Here is a 15,273-nt window from a genome sequence, read left to right as displayed (position 1 = left end):
GTTTCAGGATGCGAGTAAACAGAGGGATGTGGAGAAGTAACATATTTTTTTTGTTGCTATTTGCTTTACGTCGCACCGACAGAGATAGGTCTTGTGGCGATGATGGGGCAGGAGAGGCTAGGAATGGGAAGAAAGCGGTCGTGGCCTTAATTAAGGTACAGCCCCAGCATTTGCCTGGTATAAAAATGGGAAACCACGGAAAACCATCTTCAGGGCTGCCGACAGTGGGATTCGAACCCACCCGAGAATAACATATAAACTGGTAGTAAATGTACTCTAATTATTTGGGTCAACAAAATCTGATACTTGGGGGACATCCATTTCCTTTTCCTCTTCTGTGACGTCTTCTGTGACGTCTTCTGTGACGTCTTCTGTAGCTGTATATTCTGAGCGGGTCAGGATGGAGATACTCTTTCTTTGATTACCCGCAGACTGATGGAATGACAATTTCTTTGCCAACTGCCATTTCCTTCTTTTCTTCTCACATTCAGCCTCAGAGCCTGTTGGTGTTTTCTCCCTCTCTTTTCGTTTATACGTGTCCTTGATGTTTTTCAACACTCCTTGCACTCTGCAACTGGCTAAGAGAGAACATGTCATTAGTTATATTATAAAAGACGAATATACATATATTTTTTTGCTAGTGGCTTTACATCGCACCGACACAGATACGTCTTATGGTGACGATGGGATAGGAAAGGGCTAGGAGTGGGAAGGAGGCAGCCGTGGCCTTAATTAAGGTACAGCCCCAGCATTTGCCTGGTGTGAAAATGGGAAACCACGGAAAACCACTTTCAGGGCTGCCGACAGTGGGATTCGAACCTACTGTCTCCCGGATGCAAGCTCACAGACGTGCACTTCTAACCGCACGGCCAACTCGCCTGTGTGTTTTTTTAAAATGTTTTTTTTAAATTTATTATTATGCAAGTTTCTGGCAAGGGGGAATCCTATCACTCACTGTCCTTTCAATTTTGGATATCTACTGGATAACTTGGTAAGATTGTTGCTATGATGTTGAGTGCGCTACGTGGAAAGCTTACATTTATATGTTTACCATCTTTATCACCAGGGGAACTAAAGCATAAAGCAAATAAGTTCTATAAAAGATGGGATTTTCCAAACTGTGCTGGGGCTATAGATGGTAAGCACATTCAAATTGTCTGCCCTGAAAAGACCGGTTATCTTTTCTTCAATGACAAATGATATTTCTCCATTCTTTTACTTGCTGTTGTTGATGCCAACTACAAATTTTTGATAAATCAGAACAATTTGAGGCTGGAACTCTATTTTCACCTACACATAAGCTACCATCATCATCATTTCTTCGGTCCAGCAAGCCGGGTGCGGTTGTGTACGAGCCTCCTCCAGTTTGTTCTATCCATCCACAGATGCTGCTCATATATGCGACACCAGTTCGCATCTCTAATTTCAAGGTCCTTCATTATCTGTTTTTCCTCAAACATCACGAGGTCTTCCTCTTGGTTTCTTCCCAGGAACATTGTGGTCAAAGTATGTTCGAGGAGTCCTGTGAGGGTTCATTCTTTTCATGTGACCATACCATTGCAATCTCTTCACTTCTAGAGTCTCCAGCAAGCTTCTTTCCAATCCAAGCTGTTGTCGGGTATCCACATTCCTTATTTTATCCATTTTTGATTTTTGTAGACAAGAACGGAGAAACTTCATTACTGTTGCCTGAAGATGACTCTTTGTTGGTCCAGTAAGTGTTGCTGCCTCCAGGCCATACGTCAGTATAGGTACTAGATATATTTTGTACAAGCTGATCTTGAAAACTACTGGAAATGTTTCATCCCAAAGTATTTGACATACAGTGTGATAGAATTTGAAAGCTTTCTGCATTCTGTTACTAATCTCTTGATGTATGGTATTGTCTGATGACAGAACACTACCTAAATACTGGAAGTTGTCTACAATATCCATCTTCTCATCTCCAATTCTTAGATGAACAGTTGGAGAGTTTCTACTCATCACCACGCCAACTGTCTTCGTCTTGCTGATTTTGAGACCTAAGGTTGTAAAAGCTTCATGCCAGAGATCTAGTCTAGTTTGTACTTCCGCTTCTGTCTCACCCCATACCATTACATCATCAGCAAAAACCAGGGCATTCGTTGTTGGATCATTTCTCTTAACCACTTTTAAAACTTCATTCATTATGATTATGAGAAGTGGTGAAAGACAACTTCCTTGCTGGACTCCACTCATGGTTTCAAACCAACCTGACGTTCCATCCTGGACCTGGATACAACACTTGGTTTCATCATATAATCGTTGTACTTGTTCTATGATGTCATCGGGCACTTTCTTATGTCTCAAACATTCCCACATATGCCTGCATGGTCATATGCTTTCTAAATGTCCAGAAAAACAGTTATAAGTGTTTTACCTCTCTCCCAATACTTCTCATAGAGCATTCTGGTGGCAAAAATGAGGTCTATAGTCGATCTATGAGGTCTAAATCCATATTGTTCCTCCTCAAGTGTAGGTTCAACATATTTTCTAAGCCTGCTCTCAAGGATGGATTAGTAGATTTTGAGGCAATGTGACAGCAAAGTTATACCTCTGTAGTCGGTACATTTCTTTCTATCACCTTTTTTCAACAATGGGATGATGACTCCTTGCTTCCAGCCATTGGGTATTACATTCTCTTTCCAGATTCTATTTAGTACCCTGTACATCCACTGTTGTCCTACCTCTCCTAGTGCTTTGATCACCTCAACACTTAATTCATCTGATCCAGTTGATGTGTTGTTCTTCAGCTTAGATATTGCTGTCTCTACTTCCAACCATGTCAGATTAGTGGTATTTGTGCTGCCAAAATCACAAGGTTCCTCGTCTAATAGGGTGACATTTTCATAACAGTTCAGCAAAGTTTCAAAGTGTCTTTGGAACTCCTGTAATATTTTGGTCTTATCCCTAGTCACCTCACCATTATGAAGTTCTACAGATTGGATAGATTCATTTTGAATTCTTCTATTCTTAACAATACTGTATAACAGTTTTTTATTTCCATCCTGCATTATTTTGGTAGCCAGATCTTCCTTGCATTTTTGCTTTTCAGCTACAACCAACTGTTTGCTGTGTAATTTTTTATTTCTGTAAAGTGACAGCTTCTCCTCTATTTCATGTTGATCTCCCCACGTTCTTGCTTGATATAAGGATCTTTTTGCACGGTTTCTGTCATTGATAGCCTTTTTAATATCATCATTCCACCAGGCAGTTTCTTTAGGTTTTCCTATTTGACTCTGTCGTCCACAAACTTTTTCTGCTGTACCAACCACAACCTTCTTTAGAGTATCCCATTCTTCATCTACCAATTTCAGTTCTTCTCTTGGCAACAACCTGCGGACACCTTCCCTGAATTCTTCCTTTACACTTGGCTTGGTTAGTCGCCAAGTTTTTATTTTTGGGACTCTTTTGTTACAGACTTTGGGAGGTCTTTTCTCTGCAATAACTGCAACCAACAGTCTATGGTCTCCACCAAGGTCTTCACTTGGAATGACCTTAACATCACTGACATTTTTCCATACATTTTGATCTATCAGAAAATCTATTACTGTACCTATTTTATCATCCCAGCTATATCTTGTGATTTTATGGGAGTCTCTTTTCTTGAACCAAGTGTTACTCACTATCAGGTTGTTTCTCAGGCATAGATCTAGCATATATTCTCCCTCTTCATTTCTGTTTCCCATTCCATGAGGGCCCAGTATGGATTCATATCCTGTTCATTGTGAGCCAGCTTGTGAATTCAAATCACCCATTACAATTAGATTGTCATACTCAGTGTGTTTTTCCAAGTTATTAAAGAAGTTGGCCTTTTCCTCTTTCGAGCATCCTACCTGTGGAGCATAGACTTGGATCACGTCGTACTTTTTCCCTCCTAAGTTCACAGATAACTTAATTATCCTTTCACTAACAAACTCAACTTCACTACAAGCATCTATGTCTTTATGTATTAAAAATCATACTCCATTCTTAGACTCTACTTCATTTCCAGACTGGTAGAGACTATAGTCCAATCTGATATTCAATTTCCCAGTTTTCTTCCACTTTGTTTCACTCAGGCCCATGATCAGAAGTTTCCTCCTTTCCACGAGCTCTTCAGTTTTGTTTGTCAATGTCAGGATATTTAATGTTCCCACTCTGATACTTTGTCTTCGTTTGGTTTGGGTAGCTGGTGTAACATCGGGCTGTAAACCGTCATTCGCACCAAACTGATGTCTACTTTTAGGTTAAGTCAATATTCCACCTTTACAATACCATAAGTTTATTGTCTATTTATTTAAACAACATTATTAACTATAACGGGACATGTTTCGTCTAACTTGTAGACATCATCAGCCGTAAGATATTTAAGAAAAAGCACAAAAAAGACAAGGACAGAACAACACATTAAAATAAATCGGGTTGCCAAACACGTCAACCAAAATAGCGAGTATGTTCCAGATTGTTCCAAGTATGAACATTCAAAAGCTGGAGATTTTCTTTCAGGGTTTTCTCCCTTAGCCTTTGGTGTCTAGTCACCTCAACCTACAAGGCAGCAGGTTGTACTCATATTAATCCATGAATACAGGGCTGCCTCTTCCGCCATCTCCACCGTACCGAAGTCCACCTTCTCCGCTGTAGAAGTCGTTGAGGTCTTCACTCGTAACCCTGAGCTGAGACCCTTACCAGATGTTACACACCGGGTCAGTGTGCTCTGGGACTCACACAGGCACGGGCACCACTCCCTGGGTAGGGCTGCCTCTGAAAAGGGTCCCTACCTGCTACCATCTGCTATCTGCTACACGTAAGCTACCGAAGTCAGAAATGGTGCTGCATTGTGTATATCTTAGTGATGGATATGATGGAACCCTATCTGAGAGATGATACAGCAGGTGATGAATGTAAAGCCTTTTTCAATTATAGACTCAGCTGTGCTTGTAGAGTTTCTGAAAATGCACAACCTACTCGGAGACTACTACCTCGAAAATCACGGAAAAGCAAATTATGACCCTGACACAGTTCAAGACCTTCCAATAGAAAATCTTATTGGCCTGGCTGGGATTGTTGGATTTGCGAACCACGATGGGTTTTCAGAGAGAGATTCATTCTCAAGCTAATTTTCTCGAGAGGACAGTGTGGGATGGCAGAATTTTCATGGTGAACAGGACAGACAATAACTAATTACTAACTGAATTGCTTTAGTGAATCTGTTAAACATTAACGTATTTGGTACTTCACTCTTATTAAACTTACCTGGTCCTTCAACATATTCTGCAATCTCCTTCCAAATACCGTCCTTCACTAGCATATCACGGTTGCATATCATGTTGCATATCATTTATAATGGATGTTTTCGCACTGACTGAGTTTTTCATCTTCTTCAGCGGAAAAATGAACCTTTGCATTCTGAGATGACATTTTTCGATGATTAAACATGTGCTGAAATCGCATAGAAACGCTAGCAACTGTGGTTATGACTGCTCCTAGAGCAACGCCTGCAGTCACTAAGCGATTGGTGCTAGCGACTCTAGCGATCATAGGAAAATCATAACATGCAAACTCAGAAGAGGAGTCCTCCGTAACGATCGCCAAGCGTGTATCGCAGAGCGATTATCGCTGGAGTCGCTTCTAGAAAAACATACCTTTAGGGTGCTTTACCACACCAACAGCACTTGACTTATCAATTCCACAGACATCTTCATGTTTGGCCCACTTAAAAATCTGCCTGTTATCAATTTTAATTGGCATATAATTCAGAAATGTTAGTGTGAAGCATTCATTGTCAATACTGATGACTGTTCCAATGAAATATGATCGTTCTGAAGAACTTGGGTGATTTGATAATGATGCGGATTGAGAAGAAAAATCTGCCATAACCCAGTTACCTTCTTCATACACACACCTCTTATAATTTCCTCGTCCGGATAAGGCTCACAGTTGCAGTTCTGCCATAGGTGTGACTCAGAGCTCTGATTCTGGCTTCCTTTGGTTGAGATGGGCAACTCTCTCAAAACTAACATGTCTCAGGACTGAACTTCATATCATTGAGACAGCTGAACTTTTGATCAACTTTGTCAAGTAAACCCCAAACCTTGTACCATATGGAATGTTGAATGGCCCTTCAAAAAAGCGTCTCTCTTTGAACCTGGGATCTTGTGATCAAGAGGCTGACACTACCAATAATCCACATTTTTCATGTGTCTCTCTAACTCCTCCTGTTGGAGTACAAATACTGAGAGGCGTAAGTCATTTGGTTCTAATCAGCATTCCCCTCTTAGTTTAGGAACAGGAAGTTGTAGGAAGAAAGTAGACAAGTTACATACCTGCACTCCTCGTGGCTGATAACTGCTCGTACTAGGAATGGTGGCCAAAATCTGGGAGGCCTCCAAGTTATACCACAAGGTGGTTGCAGTGACAGGAGACATTGACAAGGCTGCCAGAGTAAGCAGCAGCTCAGCTTTCAATGGGATAGGAACAGAGCAGCTGACAAGACCCAGTAGGATGGTTAGAGGAGCCCACTGAGGGTTATCACACAGCGCCACCCGTGATACAGGGTCATGTTCTGAAAATATACAACTTACTACACTCCAACTGAATAACTACACAGCTTTAACATGAGAAAATTGATTAAATATCTATACATATCATAAAATACAGTCCTCAGCATGTTTGTGATTGAGGACTAATATTAAGAACCACTAACAGGATTTTGATGTGGTTTTCATTTTTCAAGGAACGTTTACATGCATGAAACATAAATCTACAACAAAATGTAGCAGACAGGCAGCAATTTTAGTGGAGGAAGTCAGAGGAAAATGACCATCCAAGTGCTTTCCTGGCTTACATTGCCTAAACCGTCAATAACGGATCCCAAGTACGAGTGGAAACTACTACTTCTAGGTCCTAACTGTTCTGGATGGAACAACCATCTTGGCTGTGCTTTCTCTGTTATAAGCTGCTTGGAATAACTCTGCTGAGGTCTATGAGAGTCCATCCTCAGAGTTTTTTTAGCCAGGAGATTTGTCTCCTGCCAACACTTCTCTTTCCAGGTGTATTTCTTTGCAGAATTTCTTGCAGTAGATGGAATCTGCTTCTGTTTTTATGATGTGACCTAGGTATTGAAGCTTTCACATATTTAAAACATCATTTACAAGTTGCTTTACGTCGTACCGACACAGATAGGTCTTATGACGACGATGGGAAAGGAAAGGACTAGGAATGGGAAGGAAGTGGCCGGGGCCTTCTCATTTTTACAGTGGTCAGTATTTCCTCACCCTTTCTCATTTCTCGAAGAATCTCTGCATTTGTGACATAATCTGTCCGACACTGAGCATCAGTAGATCCAAATCGAAGGCCTCTAAGTTTAAGTCTATGTTACAAAATTGTAACAGAAAACACATTGCAGAGAAGAGGCCTCACATTTGTAGCAAGTGGTAAAACATGATTTTAAAAAAGATTTTCCGTTTTGTCGCACACGGTCCTGGTACTGAAATATGTGTATTTCCAGACTCATTCAACAGGTTTCAGATAGATTACAAGATAGCATGTAGGGATAAATTTTTGCGTATGACCATAACTTTGGTTTTCTTTATATTAATATCAAGACCATATTCGTGGCTAGTCAGTTCTGTACTGTTGATGAGGTACTGTAAACGTTCAAGACTGTCTGCAAAAATTAGTGTCATCTGAATATTTAATGCTGTTTATCCATTGGCCAGCTAAAAGCACTCCAATTTCTATACCTTCAAGTTCTTCCCTCAAAATATATTCTGATTAATGTTAAATAGTAATGGAGATATCACAGAATCCTGCCTCATACCCCGCTGAATATGTACATCTCCCATGTTTCCCAAACTTACGAGGAGGGTTTGAAAAGTTCTCGGAATCACTGCTAGATGTCAGTGCTAGAGCAATGAGGTTCCCGCGCAATAATCACACATCCTTTGTGAGTGAACACGTGGCGCGTCAGTGCTCTAGCTGCAGGAGTGTGGTAGTGACGACTCTTTGTTGTTGTTCCCACGTAGTGATTTGTGACAATGGAAAAAATTGAGATTCGAGCCCAGTTTCAACAAGATAACATTCCATACCCTAAGTTGTGCAACAACACTGAATAATCCTCGATTCACAGAAAGTCGGGTATATCAAGCACATGTTAGAGGAAAGAGTCGTCACTACCACACTCCTGCAGCTAGAGCACTGACGCGCCACGTGTTCACTCACAAAGGATGTGTGATTATTGCGCAGGAACCTCATTTACTTTGTAAAGAAAGGTGTGAAAACAAAGGAAATTCATGCCGACTTTCAGAACACACTCGGGGACTCTGCTCCTTCATTTTCAACTGTTGCCAAGTGGACCAGCGAGTTTAAATTTGGTTGGGAGAGCTTGGATGATGATCTGCGTAGTGGACGGCCAAAAAGTGTTACGACCCCAGAATTTATCGCAAAAGTGCATAAAATGGTCATGGAGGGTCGTCGACTGAAAGTGCAGGAGATTGCTGAAGCTGTAGGGATGTCTTCTGAACAGGTATCTTATATTTTAACCGAAGAATTGGGTATGAAAAAAATTATCCGCAAGATGGGTGCCGCGGCTCTTGACATTGGACAATAATGCACCAGATTGGAAATGTTCGAACAAAGTCTGGCCCGTTTTCAGTGCAACCAACAAGACTTTTTGCGCCAGTTTGTGACTACAGATGAAACTTGGGTCCACTACTATACCCCAGAGACAAAACAGCAGTCAAAGCAGTGGAAACATGCTGATTCACCACCACCAAAGAAAGCAAAGGCAGTGCGTTCAGCCGGAAAGGTCATGGCCTCAGTTTTCTGGGATGCAAAAGGCATTCTGCTGATAGATTATCTTCCTACTGGCCGAACAATTACGGGGCAATACTATGCAAACCTCCTAGACCAACTGCAGGAAAAGATACGCGAAACAAGGCCCGGTTTGGCAAGGAAAAAGGTCACCTTTCATCAGGACAACGCTCCGCCGCACACAAGTGTTATTGCCATGGCAAAACTTCATGAACTGGGGTACGAATTGTTGCCACATCCACCTTATTCACCTGATTTGGCACCATCAGTCTTTCATCTACTCCCCAAGCTGAAAATTTTCCTCGGTGGACGGAGATTTTCTACAAGGGAAGAACTGACAGCCGAATTGGAGAGGTATTTTGCAGGCCTGGAGGAATCTCATTTTCGAGATGGAATCAAGGCATCGGAACATCGCTGGACCAAATGCATTAGTCTACAAGGAGACTATGTTGAAAAATAACAGCAGTTCCACCGAGGTAAGATACTTAATTCTAGTACATTCTGAGAACTTTTCAAACCACCTACGTACATACAAGTAAAAGAATAGCATAGCTGAACATAAACATTTCTACAAAACAATACATGACAATATATGCATATATGTATGTATATGAAGGAACTACAAATCAGGATTTAAAAAACACGACTCATAGAATCAAGACACTCGAACACATAGGCACCAGACTACAGACCAAGATCAACAGACAAACCATGGGAAGAGTAATTTCAGACGAGGAGAGAAAATCAAGATCCGAGAGAATAGAGAAATACTGGGCTGAGAAAAAGTAGAAAAATCCATTGTATAAATGACTCAAGTGGTCCAATGAAGGCCATAAAATATAAAATAAATAAAATAAATATGTATACCCATGTGTAAAAAGGTAGCCCTCAATATGGGTTCTTAAAAAAATAGACTTTAAAATTACAAACCATATTTTGACATTGTGAAACCAACAAACAGTATAAATATTGCATGCGACAAAGGAGCAAGGGAAACAACTAATGTTGTTGTAAGGTCTAGAGTTAACACTTTCAACACTACTATATTTTACATGGATCCTGGCTGTGAACTGGGTCTTTTTGCTCATTTTTAACACGTTATTATGGAACAGCGAAACATATTACATGCCTGATTTTCGTACCGTATGAAGGTTCACAATTAAGTATTTAATTTATTTTCCACCTAGTCGATACAATGATTGCTTAAGGCAATTTTTAATGATCAAAAGTGGTACATGTTTCGTATATTATCAACATCTTCAGCCACATAACACTGTTTAGATGAAAAATATATAAAATTGACAAAGTAATGCTTTAGAGGAAGATTGACCAATCTTACGTTAATTTTAAGGACACTTCATCTAAAGCATTACTTTGTCAATTTTATATATTTTTCATCTAAACAGTGTTATGTGGCTGAAGATGTTGATAATATACGAAACATGTACCACTTTTGACCATTAACATTTGCCTTAAGCAATCATTGTATCGACTAGGTGGAAAATAAATACTTAATTGTGAATCTATTGAAGTGCGATACGGACCATGAAGCTGATTTTATGTAATCCGTATGAAGGTGTCAACCACCCAAAATTAAGATGTTAATCAACAAGTGAACATCTGAAGTAATTTAATTATACTAGTCTTATGTAAAACATGAAAAAAATAGTACAGAAATTTTTTTTTTACATTGAGGTTATACCAATAAGCTTGCTCAAACAACAAAAAAATTATAATTTAATGAGACTACTTAGGCCACAAATAAACACAAATGCAGTGGAATAAAATTGTTACAAGTGAACTATGTAGTGCGAGTGGAATGTATTTTTTTTTTGAAGACTTTATTTGTAAAATATGATATGATGTTTTATTTTTAATGACCTAACCTGTACTGTATAATAGTGTAACATAGGCATTTGCAAATAGTAGAATTCTGTTCTGTAGTTCCTAGAAGGACCCAGAAAGTTACATAACTTTTGTACAGGGTGTGTTAATTTGTTTGTAATGTATTCTAGAAAATATTTCTGACTGTTCTGGAAATAAGACATTCGCGATCAGGTGTATTCTAGAATGTTAGTCAAAGTTCGCGATCGAAAGTAAAGTTGTGATTGGTGAGTCTAGGTGGCGATAGGGAACTCATGCACGCTGATTAGCTGCCTCCAAGGCCGGAAATTCATATATATATAGTGAGTGAGGCAGTGTTCGAATGAATTCTGTCGGTCTTGGTCTATCTGTCTGCGAGCAGCCTAGCTGGTTGACGTCCCCCGGTTTCCGGGATGGCACTCTCCTCGGGTAAGCACTCTTGAATTCCGTTCCTGCTAAAATTTCCGTAATGTTACGATTTGCTTTTCATACAGGAGTCTGCCCTAACCTCGCCTAGATTCACCAAATTAGTTACTTATGACGCCTTAGTTTTTCAGCTGAGCTTACCTGTTCATTTCCAAGGCATTCCCATTTCTTGTTTCACTAAAATACGTAAATCGTAGTTTAATATTATTTCCCTTGGGGTTTGCCTCCGGTAGTTCCGTATCACTTTAGGTACGCTAGATTTTGGATAACCCTTTTCACATCGCTGTAAATTGCATTGTACAACTGCATTGGTAACTAAATGTATAGTTGATTTGAAACTTGAATATACACTGCTACGAAATAAGCTATGTATATCACTGAACTTATAGCTCGTAACTTGGAACTGTATTTAAATGTATTTGTAAAATTATTTTGTAAATAATATTTTTCAAATCCAAGGATCACGGCAAATTATTTTCGGAATCCGCTATCTAAGCCATGCCCATGCCTTTGGTAGGTTCCCAGCCTTTTCACCTTCCCGGTTTATTGTTCACTAGTTGGCCCTACTGATATTTATGTACATGTTTTGTTGGAGATCTGCGTAATGCCAACTACTGTTTTTCCGAGTGTGTAGTGTTTTCTTATATTGTGTATTGTGCTCTTACCTTCCCCTTTTAACTGTGTTTGTGCCTTGTTTGGTGTTACCACCGTAGCAGAGGTAACAAAAATATTTACCTATTTAGGAATAGTTTGTTTTCGTATGGTAGTCCTGAAAACATCTGACTATACAGTCCTGCTTTGCACTCTTTGCACCACCATCTACTCTCTTTTCTGACGCCCTTACCACTTTTCTTCTTGGCCCTGTCTGAGCATACCTTGCAATAACGAGTAGCATTCACTTTATTGTTCGTTGGGGGAACCTTTTCTGGAAAATGGCGAGCAAAAGTCCTGTCAACACTGGGGGAGGTAATAGGTTCCAGCCTTGAGATGTCTCCTCCTCCTTTAGCTGCTAACTGCGAACTGATCACTCTCATGTAATCCACAAGAGATATCTTTGATTTTGAGATCTCTCTATATAGAATGAAACCATTCTCAACAGACATAAGGAACAAATGGAAGAAGAGCTTTTTCCACCATTTCATTGTCTTCCGTGCAAATGGGTAATAACTGTTCAGTTGATCTTCTCTATCAACACCAGTTTTATTTATATTGTAATCGATGACTATGTCAGGCTTTAGTTTCTGTAAGACACCACCCTTCGATCTACCAGAAACAAGTGTAGTGGAAGCTTTATGTTTTGTTGAAAGGCATAAAACATCCTGCTTGCTCTTCCACTTCACAGCAAGAAGGTGCCCTTTCCTCAAAAATATCATCTCGTCCTTCTTCAATTTCTTTGTCTGGAACGTTGGTGGTAAACCCTTCCTGTTTTTCATGACAGTTCCAACAGCCAGGGTTTTCTTTTGCCACAGCATATTCAGTAGGCAGGGGCTAGTAAAGTACCTGTCCATATACGGCTGACGGCGTGACGGCATTTGTGCAAAGAAAAATCAAAGAAAGGCCTGAGTTTATGTAGTGGGTCATGATTAGGTTCCCCCTTCTTGATGAAGGTGGAATTGTCATTTAGGTGTAACATAAATAAAATTTCGGAAAATCTATCACGACTCAACAATCGACTGGCAAATCCTGTCTGATAAAAGGGATCAGTAGACCAATAATCACTACGTTTGGGTAGCTTCACCACACACATATGCAAAATTGTTGCAAAAAACCAATAAATTTTGCGAAGTTTTACTGCAGACCACCGGTGCCACATGGAATTTTCCTTCAGTTTACCCTGACGTTTCATTCCCGCAATTGTCGTACCTGCATATTTGTTAGTTTCTGTTTCTATATTTTTGATCACATCGTCACTAAAAAAATTACTGAAACAATCCATTTCGCCACTCCCTGCGCAAAACTGAGTAGAACTAGATGCCGACTGGAAGACAGGTAGCTGTGGTTGGTCATCTGTTTTTGACCATTCATCATCAGGTTCAGATGATCTAGCAGATGTTCCCTGCACAGGTGAATCATCAGCCTGCGTCTCTTCGTCTAAACGAAAAAAATAAACGCAAATTTCTGTAGGCAAAGTATTTCTATCATTTGTATTCGGAGTAAAATAATACAGCTAAACACTTACGTTCCAAAGTGACGTAATGAATAAAAATCTTACCTAAACTATCGCTTGATACGTTATCCGGTTTGTAAGCAGGGTCGTCATCACTTTCATCCATCTCTGAACCCGCTTCTCCCGATAAAATATCCAAAATCACTATCATTGAGCCGGTGTAAAGACATGTTTACACAGTAACACAGCTGACAGCGTGACAGATTTGGGGCGCGCAGCACACGGCACACCACGTGCTTCGGTAGAGGCCACGGCAAGGAGAAAATACCCTGTTTATCGTTTCAGTTCGAAATTCCCGATAACTGCTGCATTCTAGTGGTCACTAGATGAACTATTACCTCCAACCAAGGGACGGGAACCGTACGTGATACGTGCAGCTGGATATAAACACACGAGAAAATCACGCCCGTATCATATACAGGCGCCGTCCAGAAGCAGGAAACTGTATCCCGTACGGGCATAGTATTGCAAGTGTTAAGAGGAAGATAGCTACAAGAGTCTTGAAGAACAGAGATCAGTACATACATCAGGAGGAAGGTCTGGAGTTATGAGACACATGGCCACAACAGTCTTCGACAAAAGTAGAACTGAGCTCCATTCGTTCATTCATTCATTCATTCATTCATTCATTCATTCATTCATTCATTCATTCATAACTGGTATAAGATCTATCACTATATATTCAAAACTGCTCCTGTGCTATTCCGGGGTGGGTCGCTGTCCACATTATTAGACGTGAGCACATTTTTAACATTTGTTTCATTAATGACTCGCATTCTTGGTCATATAAAGTAGCAAACATTGTTGAGGCATGCTTTGTATGACTGCATTCTTGGCAATCTAATATTTGAAATATATTCTTCTTTAACCCTTTGACCTCCAGCCTCATATGTACTATACGGTCAAGACCTAATGAGCACTTTTTACTTTGCAGTAAATTATTCGTAATAATTTATGTTCAATTTATGTAAATTGGATGGGCATTTTTTTGTTTTGAAGGTAATGCTTTGGGCATTTTATTGATGTAAATTAATGCACCTTTATTTTGTAATTTTCCATTTTATGAAGTGATAATTTAAAAAAATCTTTTCTTTCTTTGAAAAAGTATTTTATGATTAAAAACAACGCTACGGAAAAATATTTTTACTATCAAAAACTGCATTATTTTAGAGAGGTGATGTTTCCCATGCCACATATAAAAAAATAGAGCTTTATATACAATATTATAGTTACAATAGTTTTTATTATTATTATTATTATTACTACATTAATGTGAAATTTTCTAATCTTACATTATATTCAAATGCTCCAGTTCCTGGTTCGTTTTAAGTAAAACATGATTACTAATGTCTACTTCACACATACTTAACACTCAAAAATTCACTTTTTTCCTTAAAAATATGTTACAAGAAATTTTTTAAATAATATTTACATATATTTATGATGTGTTCTTACGAATGTGCTTAGGAAGGCACGAAGGGTGTACACCTTTCTTATACACTTTACAAATGTATCTGGTCTTTTTCCATTTACCACGTTGGCTAGCACTAATCTTTTTGCATACGGAACAGTTGCGTTCTTTATTTTTCGGTAAAAGAGTAAGGGGTTCGTTGCCCTCCCATGGGAGCTGAATTGCCGCTTGGTCACCAAGCCACTCGGCAGCAAGTTCCTCAACTAAACTTGTTGTATATAGTCTTATTTAATCCAATTCTAGTCCAAAACATGTATTATACATTATTAAAACGAATAAATAACTTGGAAAATATTTTTTTACAGAACGTCCAATCAATCGGACATTGGCGTTTTTGAACTGAACCTCGAACGCCCGATCAATCGGACGTTGGCGGTTAAAAGGTTAAACATCTTGTCCTATCCATCATCGAGATATGATTTCACAAGTTCTTTGGGTCTGTCTTCCGGCCCGCATGTTATGGGCTAGTATTGAGCACCTATAGTTTCTCTGGATGCATATTAGATATTTTCATTCAACTGAGTGATAAAAACAG

General features: G+C 39.5%; 1 protein-coding gene across 1 annotated transcript in view; it reads right to left on the bottom strand.

Annotated features, from left to right (window-relative positions):
• The window catches only part of Nup205 (nuclear pore complex protein Nup205), a 676,487-nt gene that overhangs the window by 368,114 nt on the left and 293,100 nt on the right, over positions 1–15,273 (bottom strand). Inside the window, exon 13 of the mRNA XM_067147168.2 lies at positions 6,324–6,562. Within this exon, the coding sequence (XP_067003269.1) occupies positions 6,324–6,562 (239 nt within the window). The remainder of the gene's footprint in view (positions 1–6,323; positions 6,563–15,273) is intronic.

This window comes from Anabrus simplex, chromosome 5 (genome assembly GCF_040414725.1).
Source record: "Anabrus simplex isolate iqAnaSimp1 chromosome 5, ASM4041472v1, whole genome shotgun sequence".
Classification (NCBI taxonomy): domain Eukaryota; kingdom Metazoa; phylum Arthropoda; class Insecta; order Orthoptera; family Tettigoniidae; genus Anabrus; species Anabrus simplex.
The sequence above is the reverse complement of the archived record's forward strand: the minus strand, read 5'-3'. Positions and strand labels throughout refer to the sequence as shown.